This window comes from Larus michahellis, chromosome 13 (assembly GCF_964199755.1).
Source record: "Larus michahellis chromosome 13, bLarMic1.1, whole genome shotgun sequence".
Taxonomy (NCBI): Eukaryota; Metazoa; Chordata; class Aves; order Charadriiformes; family Laridae; genus Larus; species Larus michahellis.
In genome coordinates this window covers 909474-933759 of record NC_133908.1, presented here as the reverse complement: position 1 = coordinate 933759, position 24286 = coordinate 909474, and the positions used below count along the sequence as shown (strand labels likewise).

The 24286-nt window shown below is 65.9% G+C and overlaps 1 protein-coding gene across 3 annotated transcripts; it reads left to right on the top strand.

The window, feature by feature from the left end:
* Window positions 1-1400: 1400 nt before the first annotated feature.
* SCARF2 (scavenger receptor class F member 2) lies at window positions 1401-23004 on the top strand. 3 transcript variants are annotated; one of them, XM_074606555.1, is made up of 12 exons: window positions 1408-1609; window positions 7512-7570; window positions 8676-8718; window positions 9443-9544; window positions 9857-10376; window positions 10493-10711; window positions 11117-11245; window positions 14566-14669; window positions 14752-14869; window positions 16375-16496; window positions 20460-20612; window positions 20981-23004. In XM_074606555.1, exons 5-12 carry the CDS (start codon window positions 9895-9897, stop codon window positions 22186-22188), a joined length of 2535 nt encoding a protein of 844 aa, XP_074462656.1. In that variant the 5' UTR covers window positions 1408-1609; window positions 7512-7570; window positions 8676-8718; window positions 9443-9544; window positions 9857-9894; the 3' UTR covers window positions 22189-23004. The 3 variants fall into 3 exon arrangements, with proteins under 3 accessions (XP_074462655.1, XP_074462656.1, XP_074462657.1); XM_074606554.1 differs by lacking the exon at window positions 8676-8718 and having other exon boundaries at window positions 1401-1609; XM_074606556.1 differs by lacking the exons at window positions 1408-1609; window positions 7512-7570 and adding an exon at window positions 8357-8431.
* Window positions 23005-24286: the final 1282 nt, after the last annotated feature.

The window sequence follows — 24286 nt, the reverse complement described above, 5'->3', positions numbered from 1 at the left end:
AAACTGAAAAGCCAGCTGGCTCGGGGCGGCGGCCAGGGGAGCCCCGGCTCATTCAGTGCTGCTGTGCTGTCAGGCTGAGGGAGCTTATTGAGCAGGCTGCCCCACCGGGCCAGGGGTGCCCAGTGTGTCCCCAAAATTCCCAGCTGTGTCCTTACGGTGGGTTAACCAGTGGCTCCCCTGGAGCCCTTCTGTCCCTGTTCAGGGCTGTGCTCCCTTGGCCCTGTCACTGCAGGCACCACTTGGCTCCCGCGGGTCCCTGCCTGGCTCCCAGCAGACTGGTCCAGGGGCTGTTGGACCCCCGGGACTGCCAGACACATGGAGATGCCAGACCACCAGGACAGCTGGACCACCAGGATAGCTAGACCCCGGGACTGGGGCTGTCGGACCCCCATGACAGACAGACCCCGGGGCTGTCAGGCACCTGGAGTTGCTGGATCCCCAGGTCACACGGATACTGGCACTGCCGGACCCCTAGGACAGCTGCATCCGTCATGTTGCACACCGGGGGCTGCCAGATCCCCAGGACAGATGGACCCTGGGGCTGTTGGGCACCTGAGGCTGCCAGACCCCTAGGACAGCTGGACCCCGGGGCTCTTGGGCACCCAGGGCTGTTGGATCCCTGGAGCTGCTGGATCCCCAGGTCAAACGGATCCCAGGGCTGTTGCGCATCTGGGGCTGCCAGATCCCAGGGACAGCTGGAACCTGGGGCTCCCGGACTCCCAGGGACTCCTGGGCACCTGGAGCTGCCAGACCATGAGGACAGCCGGACCCCGGGCTGTTGGCCGCAGGCCGCCGGACCCCTGGGACAGCCAGACCCCGGGGTTCTTGGACGCGCAGGGCTGTCGGACCCCTGGAGCTGCTGGATCCCCGGGACAGCCAGACCCCGGGGCTGCCAGATTCCCACGGGCTCCCGGGGACCTGGACCTGCCAAACCACCATGACAGCCGAACCCCGGTGCTGCCGGCCCCCGGAGCCACTGGACTCCCGGGAGCTACCGGCCCCCCGGGCTGAACTGGAAGCCAGGACTCCGCAACTTCTCCCCATCCTCGGGAAACCCGCCGGTTCCGCGGGGCTGCCCTACCGGGGAGAGACCCCGGGGACCGTCGGGGCGGCGCTGCCCCGCGGCTGGTGGCGGGGGCGGGGTCGGGGGGAGCGGCGGCCGGCGGCCCCCGGAGCCTGGCCCGCCGTCAGGGGAACCAATGCGGAATTTCCTGGCTGGCGGCGGGGCCCCTCCCGCCGCTGCCGAGAGGGGCGCGGGGGAGGCGGCGGCGGCGGCGGAGCAGCGCTCGCAACTGCGGCTTCCGCCCGCCGAGCGGCCGCCGGGGCAGGGCGGGTACCGGGCACGGCGGAGCCGGGGCGGGGGAGGGAGGGTGGGTGGGGGGGTGGGAGAGCGCCCGGCCCCGTATGGGATGGGCCGGGTCAAGCCGGGCCCCGCCGCTCCGACGGTCATGGCGGCCGGTGGGTTGCGACCGCCCCGCCGCGCCCGAGCCGGGGCCGCCGCGCTGCTGCCGCCGCTGCTGCCGCCGCTGCTGTTGCTGCTGTTGCTGTTGAGCCGCGGAGCCGCCCAGGAGCTGAGCCCCCGCGGCAGGAACGTCTGCAGGGCCGGCGGGTAGGAGCGGCGGGGCGGGCAGGTGTGGCGGGGTGTGCGGCGGGACCCCCGACCCGCGGCCCGGGGCTGGCGGGGGGGGGACGGACGGACGGACGGGGACCCGCCGCTCCCCTCCCCCGGGCCGGCCGCGGCGCTGGGCGCCTTCCAAGACAAAGTCCGGCTTATGCGGGGCTGGGGCGGGGGGAACCGGGCACCGGGGAAGGGGGCGAGGAGCTCAGCCCCGGCGGGGCCGGGAGCGGGGGGTGGGCGGTGCTGGTCCCCGGGAGTGCTGCGGGGAGCCGGTCCTGAGCGTCCCGGGGCCGGTCCTGCCTCCCCGTGGGTCCGTGCTGTTGTGGGGAGCTGGTCTTGGGTGCCTCTGGGGATCGAGTCGTGCTGGGAGGGCGGCGGGGGGCGGGGGGGGCGCAATCCTGCATCCCCGGGGCCGGTCCTGTTGTGGGGAGAGGGTCCTGGGTGCCTCCGGCGATTGGGTTGGACTGGGGGGGGGCCGGTCCTGCACCCCCCGGGACGGTCCCACTGCTGGCAGGATGCAGGATGCTCTGGGTGTCCTGGTGGAGCTGCCCTGGGCTGCTTGGGATGGTGGAGTTGGCAGTTCCAGGACCCTCGGGTTTGACTTTCGGGAAGTGGGTGCTGGCACTGCCTGGCTGTCCCCGGGGCTCGCATCCTGCCTGCCTGGCTGGCGGCAGGGGCCCAGGAGCTGGCACTGCCTTGTCCCCGCTCCCAGTGCTCTCCATGTGCCATGGGTCGCTTTGCAGAGCATCATCTCGGGCCAAGCTTCTCCGCAGCGCCCGGGCTTGGTGCTCTCCGGGCTCCTGGGTCAGGCTGGCCCCAAGCAAAGGAGGGGGAGCGCCCACAGCCGCTCCCTCCCAGCGGGGAGAGTAAGATCCCCTGCCCTTGATGGGGGGCCCGGGCCATAAATGCACCTTTACATCTCACCCGTGAGGTCAGACGAGTCCACAAGGAAAACATGTGCTGCCAGCGAGAGGGGCCGCATAATGGCTCCATTCAGCAGGGCCGCAGGGCGCTGGTGCCCCCTCCTCAAATTACAGCCTGAGTTTCCGAAGGAGGTATTTCAGGAGCCAGAGCGGCCGCAGCTCCGGGCCCTGTGCTGTTCCTCGGCAGGGGAGGATGCGGGGAGCCGTCCCTCCCTGCCTGCCCGGGACCTGCCCAGCTGATTCCCAGCAAAACTGCTACCGCATCCCGGGGGTGACAGAGGGAACGTGAGCAGGGCCACCCCCCTGGGGCCCCGTTCCTGGCATCCCACCCCACATGCTAGGGATGGGGTGCCTGGGTGGTCCCCCTTGCACAGGGACACACACACACACCCCCCAATCCCTGATGGACGGAGGTGGGGGAGGTGCTGCACCCAGCGCCGCAGGGCTCAGGCTCGCTCTCTGTGCACCCATGGGTGCCATGGAGTGCACAAGAGGCAACCGCTGGCGAGCAGGGGATGGGCAGGGGATGATGTCCGTCCTCCCATGGCAGATGGGGCCTGAAGGCAGCCTAGGAGCCAGACAAAGTGGGGAGGGGACAGTCCCTAGGAAGCTGAGATGATGTCTGCGTCATTTCCCACCCCTCACCCTTCTGCAAACCCTTCTTCCCTCCCCACCCACACACCTGGCACGCACACACACACACACACCCCCGACTTCACTGTGCTGCTCCCCTCCACATGGAGGACACCCCACGTGTCACCATCCAAACCCACCTTGGTGGCCCCAAGAACCCGAGGCAGGTCCTGCCCTGTGCCTGGGGCTGGTGGCAGCTGGGCTGGAGGTGGCTCGGGGAGGAGGTCCCGGCGTCCCCTGCCCGAGCGTGGTAAAGCTGCTGGTTGGACTCTTGGCCGCGTGGCTCTGCCGAGCACACCCAGGCATCCCTCGGAGATGCCGGCTGCGGGTTTCAGAGGATGATTCTGCTTCAGCCCCTCCCGTGACCTCCTGAGAGCCGGCCAGCGAGGAACTAGTTAGGGCAGCAGAAAAGGGCATATTTGGGAGCCATTTGGTGTTCAGGTTTTGTGTACTAGATGCAACTTGCTCCTGAATTTGAAGCTCTTTTATAATCAGCTACAAGTTGGCGCAACCCTCTCCGGAGCTGCCGTTTGGGATGCAGGCTGATGAGAGCCTGCGCGAGTGGGCATTGCTTTGTCCCCGGCCCGCTCTCGCTAACGCTCTCTTTTGGTAATCTTGGGGGTTTTTTTAACTTCTTTTTCTTTTCTTTCTCTGCCTTGAAGGGTTTCCCTTTGCGCACGGGGACCTACTCCTGCCTGCACCAGGGGGTCTGTCTGCCCGCGCCCCGAGGCTGGGTTCAGCTCGGGGGGGATGCTGCTGCCTGGGACGCAAGAGCCCTGTGTGCCGCACGGGGGGAGCTGGGTGGCACCGAGCGATGGGTGACATGGAGAAAGAAGGAGCTCAGCACCGGGGTGACGCTTGGGAGGAGGCGCGGGGTGGGAAGCACCGGGGGTGGCCACGTGGCTGGGGCAGGTGACAGCAACGCTGTGGGCTTTGGGGACACGCTGTGCGCCCTCAGGGCTCCTCTGCAGCTCTGCCTGGGGGGCTGAGAGCACGGGGGGGGTCTCGCGGGCGACCACGGGCAGCAGCTCCCACCTGAGCCCCCGGGTCTCTCTCCTGCTTCCAGGGGTGTGAGCCCACTCCTCATTCTTCGGGGGGGAAGGAGGGGCTGTGTTGGATAAGGAGCCGCCCCCCCTGCCTCAGGAGCCCTCTCCGTAGCCATAGGGAAAGGGGATATGCGGGATATTAATCCGCAAGGAAAATATTCTGCCTCTTTAGAAACTCCCGGAGCACTTGTGGACATCCCGCTGATGCTCGGCGTGAGCGGGACGTGGCCACGTTGCCAGGGCCAACGCTGGCATCGAGCGCTTGTCCCTGCAGGTCGCGGCTCCAGGTCTGCTCACATCCCCGCTCCTCCTCCTCCGCGCCAGCAAAGCTCCCGAGCCCCAGCAAAGTCTCAGAGGCTACTTTTCCTTCTTCTTTTTCCCGGCGTTTGTAAGTGCTTCGAAGAAAAGAAAAAAGGAATAGAAAACGTGTTTGTGCTGCGCACGTCTGCGGTGGCACGTCCACGTGCATCGGGAGCGAGCTTTTAAAACAGATCTCCCAGTTATCCCGGTTCCAGTGGTCACGGGGCACACAGAGCGAGCCCTTTTTGTAGGAGCTGAGACCACGGGAGGTGTTTCAGACCCGATGGGCGCCCGTCACCTCTGCAGCCAGCGCCGACCCTACCGGGGGCTCGCCGCGCTCGGGGACCAGTCCGTGTGCCCTACTGGGAGCACCAGTTACCCAGTGCCGCATCCCAGCTGCCTCTCCTTGCGACGGGAGCAAGTTCATTTGCTGTCAAAGCCGCTGATAAAGGAGGCGGGGGCTGAGCGGAGGGGCGTGGGACGCCATCGGTGGGCACGGGGAAGGAGAGATTAGCTATCAGTGGAAAGATAAGCCCGGATCCCGCGTCCGGCGAGGCGGTGGGTGGGCTGGGCTCCCTGCCGGTGGTGGTCGCGGTCAGGAGAAGGGGTTTTCCCTCCTGCCGCCGTGTTTCAGCAGGCGGTCGGCGTGGGGCTTTCGGCCACGGTTGATGCTTTTTGGCGCATCCCCCGCGATGCCCGTTTTGGTGGCCAGGCAGGCTCGAGGGAGGAGGTTTCCCAAGCGGAGGAGTTTCCCCTCGCAAACCTGCGACGGTTTCATCTAAAAACCCACCCAACACCGAATTGCGAAAGGGTGGAGCGGTGAAAGCGAGCCCAGGTGGGACGAGCGGGTACTTTGGCTGTGCCGCGGGACCGTGGGGTGGGGGGGTCAGGGCACTGCGGACCCTTCCCCGCCTGCGCCCGAGCATCCCGGCACAGCCGGTGAATCTTTTCAGGGAGGGCAGCCTGAAGCTTTTTGCAGGGAAGAACCGTTGTCTCCGGCCCAGCCGCTCCTCAGGGAGGTGGTTTGATGGTCGGCCCCCCCCTTGGCCATTAACACCCGGCATCCCCTTGCGTGCTTGGCGGGAGCAGAGCCCCCCACTCAAGCCCCGGGGTCCCCGCACCGGGCGGGGACGGGGGGGGGGGGTGGGTACGCGCCGGCTGCCGTCGCAGCGTCTTGCGAACGCTTCGGCAGGCTGAATAGATGGAGCTATTTTGGGCTCCAGCTGCAAGGCATTTTTTCCAGGCCTTGAATCATTTTTGTGGTTCTTTTCTGCCTCCTTTCCAATTTTTCACCGTCCGCCGCAAAAAAGGGGGACGCGATGCTCCCGGCTCGGCCATGCGGGTGCTGCCCGCCGAGGGGCCGGGGGTGGGAGCTGCGTCCAGCTGCGCGCCCCCCCCCCCATTCCCCCCCCCAGCGCCCGCGTTTGGCCGGGGGGGGGGCTGCTGGCAGCTCCCTCCCCGGCCCCAGGACAAGGCGGTCTGGCAGCCAGACGCGGTCCTGTGACTGCGCTGGGTTTCGAGCGAATACTTCCTCGCTGTCTCCTCCTCCTCTTCTGCATTTGTTACATAGAAAGAGGAAAAGGGAAAGAAAAAAAAGGAAAAAAAAAAAAAAAAAAAAAAAGGCAAAACGCATTCCAGGCTGCGCCGCCGGACCAGCCTGGGTGAAGTTTTCCTTGACTGCCGCGTCCACTCGGATCGTGTCTAACCCTCCAGCATCACTCCCGGTGCCGGTGGGGGCCAGGCGGTGCGGGGCACCCTGGGGATGAGCAGATTTCCCTGCCGGGGGGGGGGGTTCCTGCAGTGTCACGGTGCGGGGAGCTGGGTTGCAGCACCGTGAGCCCCCAGCCGTTCGCTTTTGGGGGGGGTGGGGGACATTGAAGTGTGGGTGAGGTGTCCCTGCTTGGTCCCCATGTCTCCCTGAGCCTCCCAGGGGGTCTGAGACCCCCCCCATCCTGGCGTTGGCCGGGGTCAAGCTTGTGCCAAAAACGCTTTGGCTGATGATCCCGGGCAGGGTGCTCCCCGCAGGTGGTGGCACTCCAGGACAGCCAAGGGCTCAGGGACACGTCCCAGCCGCCTGCGGTCGGCATCGCCCGGTTCGTACGTGGGGGACATGCCCTGGGAGCTGGTGGTGCTCCAGCCATCCTGGCAGGGAGGTGCCAGCCTGCCTTTGGGGTGCCGTCCCCCCCCGGCCACCGCGCAGTGAGCCTGGGGTTTAGGTCATGTTCGGTCTTTCTGCGGCAGCCAGTCAGCGCCGAGTGGAAATACGGGTCCCTTGAGCCCAGGGGGGACTTGCTGCCCCTGTGCCCGTGGCAGGGGGGGTTGCAGGGGTCCTTCCCGGTCTGCTCCTGGCCCCCGCGGGCTCCTGGCACAGAGGGTGCGGGCAGGCAGGGGAGGGCAGGGGGCTTCATGCAGGCAGGGGAGGGCAGGATGGGGACAGGCGCTGCTGACCCCCCGTCACCGCAGTGTCCTCCTGAGCCGGAGGATCCAGCACCCATGGGAGACGTGCCGGGTGTCTGGCTGCAGGTACCGAGCCGTCCCGTCCCGGGAGCAAGCTGCTTTGCCAGGCCTTCAGGGGCAGAGCCGTTGGTTTTCTCCTGGGACATTTAGAGCCGTCCCTTTTTTCCCCAGCTTTTGAGGGTCTTTGGGGTATTTTTTTTTTTTTTTACAGTAATGGTTGGAAACGCGGCTTTTGTTGTTTCATCGCTCCTGATTAATGGGAGGGACTGGTCCCGTCCTCGCTCCCGGCCTCAGCTCGGCTGGCTGGTGGGGCATCTCAAGCTGGCGCCCATGGGAGCCCCCCAGCAGATCCGTGCTCCCTGCGTGGTGGAGGAAGAGCCAACAGCTCTCCTTGGCCCCCAGGGGTGCAGCAACCACTCACTGGGGGTGGAACCTCTCACCATCATGGCGTTGATGCTCCCAGTGGATTTTTTGGGAAGGAGCAAGATGTTCTGAGGGTCGTAACCATTTGTGGTGCTTTTCTTTCTCCTGCAGCTCCTCGGTGCTCGTGTGCTGCCCGGGATGGAGGCAACAAGGAAGCGAGTGTTTAATAGGTAAGGACTGGCATTTTGCTTCGTTTGGGCGCTGCTCATCTGCCCATCCTTTGCTGAGCCCTCCTGGTCTCACCGTGGCTGTTCAGGGGACACCCTGCTGTGCCCCGTGGCGAGGGACCCCTGCCTGCAGCTGGGCTCCCCGGGGCTGCTGGAGGCTGCCCAGCCTCCCCGCCGCGCTCGGAGCCAGCAGCGCGTGGATGGAACGGGTGCTCAGCCCCGGTGCTGGTCACAGAGCCAGGCCCTGGGGTCCCCCCTGCCCCCACAGCGATGCCCTGAGGTGCCCCAGTCCCCAGTGGACTCCTCCGCAAGGAGCGTCACCTCCGCTCCCAGGCTGGGGGGTTTCCCTCCGTGCCGGCCAGCTTCAGGTCTAAGGACTTGGGGGAGCTGCTCTGGGACCCAAGGGACAGCGAGGTGTCCCCCGGGGTGAAGCGTGGGGACAGGGAAGGTGTGGCTGCAGGGATGGGACCCAGAGCAGTTCCACCGGTGCTGCAGCAGCGTGAGGAGCCGAGCTGGAGCCGCCGACGGAGGAGAAGCTGCCGCGGCCAGGCACGCGTCCATGGTGGCCCCGCTGGGGAGAGGCTGCCAGGGCAGGCAGGGCCACCAAGCCTGCAGGCAGGGCAACCCCAGCTGGGTCAGGCGTTACAGCTCTTAGCGGGGGCCATGGCGAGCTGGCACAGATGCTCAGCATGAAGCCCCGGGAGCTCTCACCCCCTGCACGATGCAGGCAGCTATTTTGGGGTTCCTGTGCTCCTCCCCGCAGTCTCAGCTGGCCGCGGGGCTCGCCTTGCCCCAGGAGAGCCGGAGGAAACCCTGCGCGCCAGCCCGGGCCGTCAGCGGTTTGCAGCCGGCGGCGAAGACCACGTAACCAACTAACCCACCGTGCATGAGCCCTCGTAACCGCTCGCTGCATGCGTTGGGTGTCCGTGCGCCGGGAACAGGACGCGGTCCCTTCGGCGTGCCGGCAGGGAGGGAGAAGGACAGGGTCTGCCAGGACAGTGGGGGGAGGATGGTCCCACCAGCGAGCTTGTCCCCATCTCCTCACCCCCCCAGCCTGCTCTAACCGTTAGACTCACTGCTCCTAACCTGTGTAATCTGTCTATTTTAGGGGTTTCTATAGTATCCATCACCGTAGGTCTAAGAACTCCCAGGTAAGGTGGATGGGATGGGTGGGCTGCTCTCCCTCTCCCGGTGGCTGCAGAGGCTTGTCCAGGGCCATGCGGGACCTGCCTGTGCCTCCCTGCACCGCGGTGCTGCCTGTCCCACGTCCTGCGCCCGCCCTGCTCCGGGCATCGGGCCCTGGCGCAAGGTCCCCTCGGCAGGAGAGGGGCTGGTGGCCCTGCGTGGGCAAGGTGGTGGTGGGGGTGGCAGTGACAGCGCTGCGGTCCGTAAGGAGTGCAGGGAAGGGGACAGGGGGACCGTGCTCGTGGCTGCCCGCAATCCCCCCACCCATGTCCCCGTTCTCCCGGCCGGCCATACGGAGCTGAGCGAGGGATGCTGCTGGTGGCTGCAGCCGGTGACAGGGACAGGGCTGGGCCGGGTGGCAGGAGGCTGGTGGTGGTGATGCTGTTGAGCTGGGTGGCAGGAGGCTGGTAGCCAGGACGGAGCTGAGCTGGGTGGCAGGAGGCTGGTGACAGGGACGGGGCTGAGCTGGGTGGCAGGAGGCTGGTGGCATTTTCCTGCTGAGGGTCCCATCCAGCCTGCCTGGCTGCTTGCCAGGACGGCCACAGTGCCACAGCTCAGCAGCAGCCAGAGTGCCACCGCGCACCCCTTCCCCTGCTCTGCAGGACCGGGGACCGGGGGGGGTTGGGGGAGCAGGGACGAGCCCGGTGGCACTCAGGCTCATGCCTGCTGTCTGTCTGTCCGTCCGTCCAGCCGTGTGCGAGGGGAACTTCACCTGCAAGGAGAACGAGGTGTGCGTCAGGCCTGGCGAGTGCCGCTGCCGCCACGGCTACTTCGGCGCCAACTGCGACACCAGTGAGTACCGGCGGGCGGCCACGTGTCCACGGCGGGGTTCACCGGGGTGGCCCTGGGGTCACTTTCCAGAGCGGAGCCATCGGGGTTGGGGCTGCGGATGCTCTTGCTCTGCCGTTGCCTGTCCCGCTGGCGTTGTCCCCAGGGTATATCGTCCCTTTGGAGGGGTCTCCTCTGAGATCCAGCACACGGGGAGGTTGCTGGGGCGGGGGGGGACTGTGGTCAAGAGTTCCTGTTGGGACTGGGGGTCTCCACTGGTGGCCTCTGGTGGGGTTGTCCCACGGGCAGCGCCAGGGCTGACGGCTCTGCCCGCAGAGTGTCCCCGGCAGTTCTGGGGTCCCGACTGCAAGGAGATGTGCAGCTGCCACCCCAACGGGCAGTGCGAGGACGTGACGGGCCAGTGCACCTGCAACCCCAACCGCTGGGGGCCCAAATGCGAGAACGTCTGCCTCTGCAAGCACGGCAAGTGCGACCAGAAGACGGGCAAATGCACCTGCGAGCCCAACTGGTGGGGACCCCAGTGCTCCAGCTCCTGCTATTGCAGCCACAACTCCCAGTGCGACCAGCAGACGGGCAACTGCCTGTGCCAGCCCGGCTGGTGGGGCCGCGGCTGCAACAACCAGTGCTCCTGCAACAACTCGCCCTGCGAGCAGTTCACGGGGCGCTGCCAGTGCCGGGAGCGGACCTTCGGGCCCCGCTGTGACCGCTACTGCCAGTGCTACAAGGGCAAGTGCAACCAGGTGGATGGGACCTGCACGTGCGAGCCGGGCTACCGGGGCAAGTACTGCCGCGAGCCGTGCCCAGCTGGCTTCTACGGCCAAGGCTGCAGGAGGCGGTGAGTGGCCGGACCCTGTTGGGCCTGAAGCGGCACCGTGGGCTCGGTGGGAGGTGGCAGCAGGAGGTTTTGGGGGATGCGGCGCCGGGTGATGGGTCCTTCCTCGGCTGTTGCAGGTGCGGGCAGTGCAAGAGCCTGCAGCCGTGCACGGTGGCGGACGGGCGCTGCCTGACCTGCGAGGCGGGCTGGAACGGCACCAAGTGCGACCAGCCCTGCTCGCCCGGCTTCTACGGAGAGGGCTGCGAGAAGCTCTGTCCCCCCTGCAAGGACGGCCACACCTGCAACCACATCAACGGCAAGTGCTCCCATTGCAACCCGGGCTGGATCGGAGACCGGTGAGTGCGGCTGGACGCGGAGTCGGGCCCCGGCGCAGCGACCCCCAGCCTTCCCTGCTGCTCCCTGCCCGGGGAGCGGGGGGTGACTGCGGGTTTCCACAGCCAGGAGGGGAGGGCAGGGGTGGGCTGAGCCCGCTGCCGCGGCCATGGGAGCAGAGGCAGGCTACGACACCCCCGCCCCACGGTCCCGGGTAATGGTGGGGCTCAGCTCTCACACCGGGGTGCTTTCCCGCCCCCTCTTGTGCCCAAGGTTGGGTGCGGGGCTTCGCAGCACCCAAATGGGGCTGACAATGCGCAGCCCCGTCTCCCTGCCCGCAGGCGGGAGGGCCCAGGGGCCGGGGGGGGGGATGCCAGAGGTCCCAGGAGCCGTGGGTGCTCCAGCCACCTGCCCTCATCCCTCCCCAGGTGCGAAACCAAGTGCCGGAACGGGACGTACGGGGAGAACTGCGCCTTCGTCTGCAGCGACTGCGTCAACGGCCAGTGCCACTTCGAGACCGGTCGGTGCCTCTGCCGCCCCGGCTCCCACGGCATCTAGTAAGTGAGGCGCGGTGGGCACGCTCCGGGCTGTGCCCCAGGGCACAGTTGGTTCTCGGGCACCTCTTGCCCCCTTGGGTCCTACGTTGTTCCCAGCCGAGAGGTTTGCTGTGGTGGAAGCGCTCGCGGGCAATAATTTGGATGATTTTTTTTGGAGCGGAAGGGAAAGGACAGGCTTGCGGAGCCGTTAGCTGCAAGGTAACACTGCCAGGGAGGGATTTTGCTTTAGGAAATGCCTATTTGGCGCAAAAACAAATGCCGTCGACAAAATGGTGGTTGGTTGTTTGTTTTGTTTTTAAGTCCAGGCTGGAATTTCTAGCCAAAAAGGGAGAGAAAACCACATCCCAGAATAGCAAATAGCCTCACGGGCATGGAATCCACGGGGTGCTGCTGCTGCAAGCTGCCGCTCCGGCCGGGGTCTTCCTCATCCCTGGGAAGAGCCCCCTGGCCCTCTCCCCTTCCCAAGGAAGGGGCACAAGGCATATCAGTCCCCCGGTGGTGTTTTTCCAGTGTGGGACTGAAATGCTGTTTGAAAAGGCGAGGAAAGCGTTTTTCCACCCGGCCGGGGCAAACCAGCTCCCCCCAGGTCCTGCCAGGTGTTGCTTGGATTTTCCCGGGAATTAACCGTGAGGCTGGCGGAGGCAGCAAGGATTTGGGAGCAGCATTCCGCCTGCGCTGGCATTTCTCTCTGGGTTTGGAAACAGGGAGCATTTGGATTTAGGGTGGGATTTTGGGGCTTCGCCGTCCGATTGTGCTGCGGGCAGAGCTGCGGAGGTGAGCAGGGAGGCAGCCTTGGCCGGGCACCGCTGCCAGCTCGGGATGCTCATCCCGGGCATCGCTGCCACCTTCGTTAGCAAAGGGGGGGCAGCGCGGGAATTACATTGTTCCGAGGCCCTGGCGCAGCACTGGGGATGTGGGGACCGGGGGTGCTCGGGATGCAGGGACTCGGGATGCGGGGACTGGGGCTGCTCGGGATGGAGGAATCGGGACTGCTCAGGATGCAGGGACTCAGGATGCAGGCACCGGAGGTGCTCGGGATGCGGGGACTGGGGATGCTCAGGATGCAGGGACTCGGGATGCAGGGACTGGGGATGCTCAGGATGCGGGGACCAGGGGTGCTCGGGATGCAGGGACTCAGGATGCGGGGACCGGGGCTGCTCGGGATGCGGGGACTGGGAGTGCTCGGGATGTGGGGACCAGGGATGCTTGGGATGCAGGGACTCGGGATGCGGGGACCGGGGGTGCTCGGGATGCAGGGGCTCAGAATGCGGGGACCAGGGATGCGGGGACGGGGGGTGCTTAGGATGCAGGGACCGGGGATGCGGGGACTGGGGATGCTTGGGATGCAGGGGCTCGGGATGGAGGGACGGGGGATGCTCAGGATGCAGGGACTCAGGATGCGGGGACCGAGGGTGCTCGGGATGCAGGGACTCAGGATGCGGGGACCGGGGGTGCTTGGGATGTGGGGACTGGGGATGGTCGGAATGCAGGGACTCGGGATGCAAGGACTGGGGATGCTCGGGATGTGGGGACCGGGGTGCTTGGGATGCAGGGACTCAGGATGTGGGGACTGGGGGTGCTTGGCATGCGGGCACTGGGGATGCTCAGGATGCAGGGACTCATGATGCAGGGACCGGGGATGCTCAGGATGCGGGGGACCGGGGATGCTCAGGATGCAGGGACTCGGAATGCAGGGACTGGGGATGCTCAGGATACAGGGACTGGGGGTGCTTGGGATGTGGGGACTGGGGATGCTCGGGATGCAGGGACTCAGGATGCGGGGACCAGGGGTGCTCGGGATGTGGGGACTGGCGTTGCTCGGGATGCAGCCCCAGCCGCAGCACCATCCCGGAGCTGTAACCGCGGGCTGAGCAGTGCCATACGGTGCACGCCGGGCAGGCTCAGGGACTTTCTTGGTGCTCAGGCGGATCCCTGTGACTATGTGCAAACTAGTGGTTTGGGCAGCAGCATATAATTTTGCTGAAAAGGGGATGATTTTTGCAAGGAAGGCAGAAAGGGATGTCCTTGTCATGCAGGGGTGTCCTCTCAGCTCTACGTTGTGAGGATGCTGAAGGAAAAGCTGCTAAAAGATTGGTGGTGTGCACAGAGCAGTTTATCTCCTCCACATCGTTCCCAGAGGCGTGGGGGGGAAAAAATCACCCTCCTGTGCTCTCCCAAAATCTCAGCCTGGGACAGAAATATGGGTCCAAGTGGTGGGGGGAGGGGTTTTGGGTTGCTGGGGAAATATCCCAGCCCCTGTCCTGCAGCCCTTGCTGACCCAGTGCAGCTGCTGGGAGCGGCCACGGGCGCTCAGCGCCCGTCCCGGCGTCAGCCGGCGCCTGGCGGGCACGAGGCTCGGCTGGGACGGTGCTTTGCAAGTGGTGGGAGCGTGAAATGGGCTGAGCCGCCTCCGGGCATGGCGCCCAGGGCCGGGGGGGCAGCTGCATCCCCCGGGGGAGCAGGTTTGGGCTGGAGCCCGCTGGCTCCTTACGGCTGCAGCAGCTCCAGCCCGGGACGCTGCCGCCACTGAGCAGCTGGCAGAGGGCTTGGTGCCCGGCAGCACCGCCGGCATAACCCGAATCCATCTGCGTCCTGCGCCACGGTGCCTGTCCCACCGCCGGGGTGGCAGCTGGTGTCAGTCCCGCTGACACCGGGAGCCCTGGGTGGCTTGGCGTGTGCCTGACGCACGTTTTCTGTGCTCAAGCCGTTGATGCTCGAGGGTCAGTGCCCGTTCGTGCGTGTCCCCATCACCTCGGTGACGCTGTCAGGGAGGTCGTTTTACCAGCGGTGGGGATTTGAGCCCCTGCTCAGCCGAACCGGGAGGGTCCACCCTGATGGAGCAGGCGCCTGAGGGCTGCTCAGTTGTTTTTTTTTCTTCTTGGAGGCCAAAAAAATAAAAACAAAATCAATCTGGGTGCTTTCCCGGCTCGTGGCCGCTGTGGCTCTGCCCATTTCGGTGTGGGGGAGTCCGGGGGTGCCACAGCCGCGTCACCACCGAGCTGAGCTGGAAACCCTGTGGGCGACGCCGGGTTGTCTTTAGCTGCGACTGCTGGGTGAGCAACCTTTCGTGATTGCTGTGCCGAATTGCGAAGCCCCGCGCAGGAGCAGCAAGGGTGACGAGCAAAGCCCCCGAGCGATGGGTGACGCCACTGGGTGGGCGATGGGCTCCTGCTCCTTGGGGGTTACGGGGCCGGGGGAGGGTGGGCTGTGCCGGAGCAGCCTGGAGAGGTGGCCCCTGCTTTTCCCCAGAGCAACGGAGGGTTTGGGGGGGAGGCGGCAGCCGGGGTGGCAATGGCTCTCACCCGACCCCTTCCCTCCAGCTGTAACCTGACTTGCCCACCCGGCCGCTACGGAGCCAACTGTGCTGAAGCCTGCAGCTGCCACGACGGCGCCTGCGACCCGCTGACGGGCGCCTGCCACATGGGTGAGTGCCGGGGGCACGGGCCGGGATGCCGGGCTCTGCCGCGGGGCCGTCACGGGGCTGAGCCGCCGGTTGTGTCTTGCAGAGGCCAACCAGCGGATGGGGGTGATCGGGGCAGGAGCCCTCCTGGCGCTGCTGCTCATCCTCCTGCTCTCCCTGCTCTGCTGCTGCTGCGTCTGCCGCAAGAAGGACGAAGCCCGCGGGTGAGTGTCGGGGCCGGGCGGGCTCTCGCCGGGTTCTGCCACGAAGCCTGAGCCCCCTGGGAGGAGGGGGGACCCACGGGTCTGGGGACGGCTGGGGGACATCGGTGCCCCGTGAGGGGCTGGGATGGGTGGGGGGGATGGCGGGGACCGCAGCGGAACAGCGGTGCTTGCAGGGAAACTGAGGCAGAGCAGCGCTGCCCGCCCAGCACCGTGCGCCCTGCGGGTCCTGAGCAGGTCCCGCTGCGTCCTCGCGGCAGGGGGGCTGATGGAGGGGTTCGGAGTGAGCCCTGCCTGGGGACCCCCTCCCTCCTCCCCCCCTCCTCACCTTCATTTCCCTCCCATCACTTCATGGAGACCCAGCGGGTCCCCTCCAGTCTCTGGGGGCTGGAGCTGCTCTGCAGAGGCAACCCTAAAATACAGCGAGGGCACCGGGTCACGGCCAGGACCCCCAAAACAACCCCCTGGGCCACGGGGTGAGCCCCGGGGGCGGGTGAGGGGCTGCCGCGCTGCCAGCTGTCCTGCGCGGGGATGGTCGGGCAGGGTGAGGTCCGTTCCCGCAGCGAGGTCAGGATGCCGGCGGGGTTTTGGCGGCACCGGAGGACGTCCCACCATAGGGACGGGGATGGGGACAGCCCCACTGCAGGGGGAGGAAGGCTTGTGCCGCTCAGCGAGGGGTGGGTGGGCGATGAACAGGCTGTGGGAGCTCCTTCGGCTGCAGAGAAAGCCTCCCCTTGTGCCACCGGCCGCTGTATGGGAATTTTCTGGAAGCCTCCCCTTGCAGCCCTGCCAGCTCAATCCCAGCCCGGCACATCTGGCTTGGAAAGCCTGGGGGCTGCCTGTATTTATCCCGCCGATAAAAGCGCAAACGCAGCCCTGCATGGTGAAGGATCGCGCAAGGAGGGGGGAAATGGCTCAAAACAGTTTCCTTTCTCCGGGGTGCCCGGACCCCCGCGACGTCCCCAAGCAGCTGGGTCCCCCGTGGCGCTGGCCCAGCAGCGGTCCCTCACCGGAGCATCCCGAGGGACCGCCGCGGTGCTGGGCATGTCGCAGGTTGCTTTGCGTCAACACATGCAGCCGCTCGCTCCTGCGGCTGCAGATAATTGCTTGAAACCTCAGCCCCAGGAGGCTTCAAAACCAGAGAGCAAATAAAGAGAAGCCAAGTGTTTGTTTTTTGGGTTGAGGCGATTTTTCATTTTTTCTAAAGATTCAGGGTCTCGGCCTGGCGTTGCGGGTGTTTTGGGGCCGGGCTGCCAACGGCCACGGCCGGATCTGGCCTTGCCACCGTCCCCTGGCGCTGCTCCGCATCCCGGCGCCGTGCGAGCTGGAGCCCCAGCAGGTCCCCGGCCCCCCTGTGCCCTGGGCACCCCCCTGCTTTGATCTGCCCCGTTCCCTTTCCCCAAACCCCTTTGCAATCGCAGCCTCCCTGAGCTCCTGACTCTCTCCACGGCCCCGTGAAGGCTGTCCCCGCTGCTCCTCTCTGATGGAGCCATCGCCTTCTCTTGCAGCTCCAGCCAGGACCCGGCAGCAGCCAAGAAGCCCCCGAGACGCTTGTGCGGGCGTTTCAGTCGGATCAGCATGAAGCTCCCCCGCATCCCCCTGCGCCGCCAAAAGTTACCCAAGGTCGTGGGTAAGGTGCTGGGGTTTGGGGAGGGGACAGAGAGCCAAACGCCGGGGGCTTTCCTGCTGGCTGTGCAGCGCCTGTGGCTCACAGCACCTTCTCTAGCCCCAAAGGCGGGGGGCAGCGAGCACAGGGGGAGTGGTGACAGGGACACGCGGGTCCCCGGGGCCATCCCCGTGCTTGGTGCGAGCTGCCTAGCTCGCAGGGACTCGGCCCTTTCTCAGTCTGCAGCTTCTGGATCTCAAAGCACAGCGTTTCGCTGTGCGGGGGGCGGATACCTGCCGCCTGGAGCTCGGCGGAGCTCTTTCGCGAGGTTTTTTTTTTTTTTGGTTGAGGAACGACACCCGTCGTGGCGGCAAAACGCCTCGTTTGCCTTTTGGGTTTTAATCCTGCCCCGGCTTCGCGCGGGGCCAAAGCCCAGCTGCTGCCCCGTGGAGGTGAGGACGGAGGCACGGGGGCTTGGGGCGACCTCTCCGTGCTGCCCGAGCGCGCAGTGGGCTGGTAGCGGGATGCTCGCACCCGGCAAAGCCCCTGACTTGGGCGTGTCGGGGGTGTCGGGGACCCTCTGCGTCCAGGGAAGGCTGGACCCCGCACGCCCTGAGAGCTCCCAGCGCGAGGAGCTGGGCGTCTGCTGAATAACCCAGGGGAGGGGGGGGGGTGAAGGCAGCGCTCCCCACCCTGCCCTGGCGTGGGGCTCAGCCCCCTGCCCCCCTCCCCGGCTGGGCAATGCTGCAGGGTGCTCCGAGCAGCCACGTGCCGCCACGCAGCGGCTCGGCGTGAGGCCAAATCCCCTGTCCTGGGCCGGGGAGCGGGGGGGACACATGGAGGTGACCCCAAATCCTGGCATGCCATGCCCAAGCTCCAGCGTCAAGGAAGTGGCGGGGGGGGGACGACTCCTCGCGGCGTGGGGCACGGCGAAGCCCTGCCCCGGAGCAGGGTGCGCCGGGGCCGGAGAAACATTCCCGCTGCAAGGATAACAGAGGATAACAGAGGCCGTGTTTGTGGAAGGGGCCGGGCAGGGCTCGGGGAGGACAGAGGGGTGCCTGTGTGCGGCGAGGGCGGGGGGGGCTCCAGGGGGGCTGCCTGCGCCTTCCCCGCGCCAGCCCGGAGGCTGCTGGCACCCACCCAGCCGCGCTGTGTAAACAGGGGCGGCAGCGGCCCCGGGATGCGGCGCCGGTGCCGGAGGGATGCTCGGGATGGTCTCAGGTCCCGGCAGGGCTGGGGTTATTCCCAGAGCCTTTTCCTGGGGTTGGGGGTTGTTATTTCGCTGAGGGGGAAATGCTTTGGTCGGGGCTTGCCTTGCGTTCGTGGCGTTATCCCGTGCGGCACGACGGAGCCAGCGTGGGCTTCCGCAGCTCCTGGTCCCTCTGGTGCGTGATCTGGTGATGCCTCCAGGTCCCGTTGAAGCTGGGGACCCCCCTGGCAAGGGAGACCTGATGTGACGGGAGACCCCTCCCTGTGATGCCCAGTGACCGTGGTGCCGTGTCAGTGCGTGGCTCCATCTGGAAGCCACGGTGGCCACTATGACGTGGCAGAGGCCGCCTCTTCCCCACCTTGTTCCTGCCCCGGCAGGAGGGAGCGGGGGCTGCTGGAATGACCCGTCCCAAGTGACAGGTCAGTGCTGGAAGCGCTCAGAACCCTGTGGAGATGTCATGGTGAAACCAGCGCTGGCCAAAGCGGAGGACACCGGGTAGATGGTCGGTCTGGGTCTGCTCCCATTGCTGCGGAGCCGCGGCCACAACTGGGCATTTGCTGGTGCCAGGCGGGTTTTCCCCTCTGGCTTCCAACATGATCGTGGCGCCACCACGCCACTGGTGAGCACAAGCCCACGTGTGGTAGAACCTCCCCAGGTGGGGCAGCGGGTTTTGAAGCCCCACTGAGGTTCACCGGGTGCCCGGAGTCCCGGGTGCCCCCTTGGAAAGCTGCTCCCCAGCCTCAGCGCCGGCTTCGGATCCGCAGCACCTCCCCGGCCGTGGGAGACGCTGGCCATGGAGAGCTGGGGATGAGCCAGAGTGGGTGGCCAGGAGGGCTCCCGCTTCGTCCCAGTCTTGAGACACGGTGGGCCACCGTGCAAGCAGGGCTGGGGTTGGCACCACCGTGCTGTGGCTCTGGCAGATTTCGGGGAGGAGCAGCAGGAGGAGGGGACCCAGGGAAAGCACCCGGATTTCTCCCGGCCCCATTGGCCCGTGGTACGTCAGCTGGCGGGGGGAGGGGGGGGATAAATCCCAGAGAACCACGCAGGAGCCCCCAAGCCCGGCTCCGGGTGCGCTGCACGTCCTCTTTTTATCCTTTATCCATATCCTGGGTCTCATCCGAGTCCTGGATGGGCCTCGTGGCCGTGAGTCCCAGCCACTCGTCACCCCCCCCCTCTCAGGAAGCAACTCCCTTCATCCGCTTCCAGCCGGCTGCTTTTAATTTTCCCTTTTTGGTTTTTATTACAAGGAAAAAGCCATGTTGAAACTGCCGCTTCCGCCTTTTCCCCTCTCCAGGCCCTTTGCTCTTTAAATATCGCTTTTTTTTTTTTTTTTCCTCCCCCCCCGCCCCCCCCGCCTCCTTCCTTTCTCCAAGAAGTCAAACTCTGCAGGGGCGAGCGTGCATCGCTGCCGTCATTATTTTAATGGCCCTGCATCTCCGAAGCCGGATTCCCTAATAAAGAATAAATGTTCCGGTGGGCATCCCAGTAACACTTAAGAGTTATCCTGTTGTAAAGCAAGAATCAAACAGTCCAAGCAGCAAATCGCAAAGCGACCGATGGTTGGGATGTGCGGGCAGAGGTTACAAATTACCCGGGAATGTGGACGTACGGCTGCTGCGCAGGGGGAGCCTGCCTGTGCAGGGCTGTGCCCGGGCTCGGGGACAGCTTGCCACCGCCCCAGGGGACAAAAGCCAGCGGGCAGGGGATGGGGACAAGAGCATCTGGTGCGTGCCGGCTCTCTGGAAGGGTCAGTCCCCTCCACGCAGGTCCTGGGGGTACCCCGAGGGCAACGCTGAAGCCGCAGGCACCCGGGGAAGCCCCGCGGGGTGGGCTGGGACGTGAACTTACCCGGCAAAAAAGCCTGAAAAAAAACGATCCGACAGAAAAACCAGTCCCCTCCCGGCCCAGAGAACTGCCACTGCTCAGCTTTTTAAATTTATTTTTTTTTTTTTTTTAACCGTTGAAACCAAAAATATTTTTAACATTAAGTTTTTCCTCTCTGGTGGATTTTCTCTTCTGCTCGGCTTCCCTGCAGGCGGAGGGGGCAGTGCCGGGGCGAGGTGGGGGGATGCTCTTCCTCAGCTTCGGGATGGGAGAAGCTGGCAACAGGGATTGAGAAGTGGCAGAATTGGGGGGGGAAAAAAAAAAAAAAAAAAAAAAAGCACTGCGCATCCCCCTGCTGCGGGCATCACTCCTTCTACCTCCTTTGGCAGAAGCAGAAGGAAAAGAAAAACGCAAATGGTGATGCTGACGTGGAAATTCACGTAATCAAAGCCAGCGTTTCATTCCCCGGAAGGGGATGGTTGAAACGCCAGGACTTTCTTTGCAGGGTACCCGTACCAGGTCGTGCAGCTCACGGGTGACTGCTGGGACGCTCGCCGGCTCTTTGTGGGACCCAGGGGTTTGGGTGGCTCATCCTTCCACCGCGTGCGTCCTCAATTTGGGCAGCTGGAGACCTGCCGTGGAGAGGCAGGGGGGGGGGAGATGGGAGGTGTAGGGCTTGCAACGGGCTCTGCTGTCCGCAGCCACTTGTCCCCAGGCATGGAGGATGCTGGTCACCACCATTGAGGCGTCACTGTGTGGGCACCTGGCTGGGGGAGCTGGTGGGGATGCGCGGCAAGAGCTGTCCCCACGCCTGGGATGCCACCGCGGTCCCCTAGACCCACCGGCGAGTTGAGCAGGGGTGGGGGCATTGCAGCGTCCCACCCTCCCAGCCAGCACGGGGGCTAGGAGGGTCCAGCAGGACGGGCACTGACAGCGGTTCCTTGCCCTCGCAGTGGCCCACCACGACCTGGAGAACACCCTGAACTGCAGCTTCATCGAGCCACCCTCCGTGGTGGAGCAGCCTTCGCCATCCTGGTCATCCCGCGGCTCCTTCTCCTCCTTCGACACCACGGACGAGGGGCCGGTGTACTGCGTCCCCCACGAAGGTGAGCAGGGGGACGGGGCACTTCCCCGGGGGGACTTCGGGGCCATTGCCAGGGGCCACCTCCTGCTCAGTGGCGGGGTGCAGGGGGGACCGTGTCACCCTGGCTCCTGGTGCCCTGGGAAGGGAGGCGGGTGCTGATGGTGCCTCTCGTGGGGTTTCAGAGCTCCCTCCGCCGGCATTTGCGGCTATCGGGTTCTTTTAAGAGCCTTCTCGTGCTGGGGTGCCTGTCCAGGAGGAGGGGACGGGGGGACCTTGGGGACACACCAGGGTGTGGGGACGAACCGGGTGGGATGCTGTCCCACCATGCTGCGGGAGCATCTCGGTCCTTCTCCTCTCTGGGCCTGACACCCTCGTGCTCTCCTCCCGCAGAGAGCGTGGGCGACAGCAGGGACAGGGGGACACCCGCCAGCCCCGGGGACAAGCTGGTGGCCTCAGCCGGCGGGGAGGAAGCAGGCGAATACACCTTCCTGAAGGAGACGGGCTCCGTCAGAGCTTTCCCGGCCGACAGCAGCGAAACGCCCCTGCTCAAGTCCTCGGACAGCGAGCGCTCCTCCTGCGGCTCGGGCTCGGCCGGCGCCGCGCTCTACGCCCGGGTCGCCCGCCTCTCCAAGCAGTCCAAGGAGGAGGAGGATGCCGTCGCGGAGCCCCGCAGCCCCGGGAAGCCACCATCTCCGGAGAGGACCAAGCCCCGTCCCCCGGACCCGGCCACGAAGCCCAAAGTCTCCTGGATCCACGGCAGGTACAGCTCCAGCCAGTCCAACTCGCTGCCGGCGCCCAGCCGGTCCCCGGAGCAAGCAGCCGCCCGCTCCGGCAGCCCCGAGCAAGGCCAGGGCTTGGCCAAGAGGAAGAGGAGCCCGAGCGAGACGTCGGCCAGCGTGCAGGGCAGAGCGGAGGAGAAGGGAGGCACGCGGGGCAAGGAGAAAGCGCAGAAGCAGCCGAAAGAGCCCGGCGTCCCTGAGGGCAAAGCCAGCCTGACCGGGGAGCCCCACTCACCCTCCAAGCCCAAGCAACGGAGCAAAGCCGTCTCGGAGCCGACGGAGAGCATCAACGGGGCGGTGCAGAATGCCTTCCGAAAGATGGGCGCCTTCCAGCCGGAGCGGCGGGCTGGGGACAGCAGGGATGCTCCTCGCAGCCCCAGCGCCAGCAAGCCCCGCTCCGAGCCCCTCCATCCCCAGCTGGCCTCCGAGCTGGCCGCCCAGCTGAAGGAAAAGACTCAGAGCCTCAACAAGGGGGACGGAAGCACCCGGGCGAACGGGGTGGGGGGTGCCCAGCGGGAGAAGCCCACCCCTCCGCAGAAAGCCAAGCGCTCGGCGGCCGCCGGCGGCCAGAAGACCAGCAAGCCCTTGCTGCCCACCTCTCCCCACCTGCAAAAACTGATCCCCGGGGCGGCCGAGCCGGCGGCCGGGGAGCCCAAGCGGGTGGAAAAGCCAAGCGCCGGCAGCAGCCAGGACCAGGCTCTCCCCAGCGAGCAAGTGGCCAAGAAAACCCCCATTAAAAAGCCTCCCAGGAAGAAGAGCCGAGAAGCCAGCCTGGAGCCACCCAGAGCAGCCGCTGCGCCCGCTCAGGCGGTGCAGTGACCGGGAGCCGGCACCGGCACCGCGCCGGCCGGCCACGCGCCGGGAGGAAGGACGTTTGCTGGCACGACCAGCGGACGTGGATGCCTGGACTGGGCAGGGGGCACTGGAAGAGCCTTGAGCCTCCGTTTCCCTCCCTCCATTTCCCTCATCCCTTTTTTTCCTTTACTCTCCCCTGCCCCAGGACCTGGTCCTCCCCATCCGCGCCCTGCTGCCGCCTCCCTGCCCGCGTCTGGCAGCTCGCCCTCCCCGCACGGGGCAGGACCGCAGGGAGCCGGCCCGGCCGTCAACCCAGGGGGATCCCTGCGTGGCATATCCCCCCGTCCCCCTTTTTTTTGTAGCAGTATTATCGATCGCATAAGCAGCGCTTGTTGTACTAGACGTACCCACGGTATATTCTGCAGTAACGGAGCCGCTCGCTTCCCGCGCCCCACTCTGGTCTGCCGGGCCCACGGCGCACGGGAGAGGGAGGGTGCTGCTGCTCGGCGCCCAGGGCATCGCCGGGGATGTGCCCCGCATCCATCACCGGCGGCAAACCCCTGCCCCCGGCACCCTGGGCTCCAGGCACGGCTCTCCATTGCCGGTCCCACCGTAGCCGTGCCGCGCTCGGTGTGGGGTCGAGCTGGTTTCGACCGATGCTTCCCTCCCGTCCACCCCTGGGGTCGCTGCCGGCCAGGAGCAAAGCACTATTTATGGCCGGAGCTGGGCACCCTTCGGGCTCCCGCGTCCCATCCAGCGGAGTTAGGGGGATTGGTTTGGTACGACAGAGCCTGGCACCTCTGCAGAGTGCTTTCCTAATAAAAATGTATTTCTTCTGTAGCCGGGTGCCGTGTCTCCATGCCCCACGCTCCCCGCGGGCAGGTGAGGTGCTGAGCCTCGCCTGGTCTGGCTCAGGTGCTCAGCCCGGTCCTGAGTGGGAGGCGGTGGGGGGGATGGATGACCTTGCGGCAGGTCTGGGCAGGAGGTGACAGGCTGGCAGGCAGCGTGGGGAGGCAGGTCCCTGCTGCTACCTGCTCGCCTGGCAGCAGAGACCAGCCGTAGGGGCAAGATTAGCAGCAGCCCCTTGTGCCCCCCCTCCCCCCCCCCGGTATCCAGCATCTTCCCCCAGCCTGGCAAGAGCCCCCGAGGGGGCAGACCGGCCTTGTGGTCATACCCTCTCCATCAGAGCCAGGATTGGACCCTGGGGCTCAAGAGAGCTCTGGCGTCTGGACAAAGCGGGTCCACCCCTGGCTGGGTGCATGGGGTGCTGGGACACAAACGCAGGGGGACACGGCGGGGCTGGCAGTGGGGTGCAGGGCTCTGACCCCAGCTTTGTAACCCCCCTGCCAAGGGACTACCAGCAGCTCTGCCCCTGCCAGGCTCCATCAGCCTCAACCGGAGCCTCTGGCAGCCCACGGAGCTGCAGCACCCACCGCTCTGGAAGAGCCGGAGCCGGAGCCGCTGCCGTGGGAAATGAAAACGGGGCTCACCGGAGCACCAGTGCCCGCTGTTGAGCCATCCTGAGCTCTGCCCACAGCGAGGGATGATGGCCCAGGAGAAGACTACCAGGCCAAAAGGCCAGCTGTGGGGCAATCTCAGAGGTGATGGGGCCAGCTGGTGGACACCAGAATGGGATGAGACCACCCGGAACCAGGACTGTGGCCAGCCCAACACGGCGCTCGGAGGGGCCGGGGCTCCGGCACGCTCCCTGGCACCACTCAGCATCACGGAGCCGGAGACGCCGCAGTATCTGTGACACTGGCTGGAGAAGCATCATCTCATAGCAAAAAGCTGAAGAACAAAGGGATGGGATGTCACGCAACTTGCTTACAAGGCTCCTGGCCACCTTTCAGAGTGCCTTCGCTCTCCCTCCCCTCTCGTGCAGGTTTTATTTGGGAAGATGAAGGACGGCAGCTGAAACTATTCCTGGCACATCACACGGCAGAGTAACGGGAGGTGACGAATCAGCTCAATGTCTCCAAAGCCAAAATAGACAAAAATCAATAGAAAAACGGATGCACTGAGCTTATGAGACCTGGAATGGCATTAGAGTCCCTCTCCCTCCGCCACAGAGGCCACTGGGGAAACAGAAGAGGCTTCCAGAAGGCTCAGAAAGGTCTGG

Coding starts and splice junctions, on each gene's coding strand:
- SCARF2 (XM_074606554.1), top strand. CDS start 1,410: ATGGGCCGGGTCAAGCCGGGCCCCGCCGCTCCGACGGTCATGGCGGCC. Junction 9,545..9,856: donor CGGCGCCAACTGCGACACCA/GTGAGTACCGGC, acceptor CTCTGCCCGCAG/AGTGTCCCCGGCAGTTCTGG. Junction 14,870..16,374: donor AAGAAGGACGAAGCCCGCGG/GTGAGTGTCGGG, acceptor CTTCTCTTGCAG/CTCCAGCCAGGACCCGGCAG.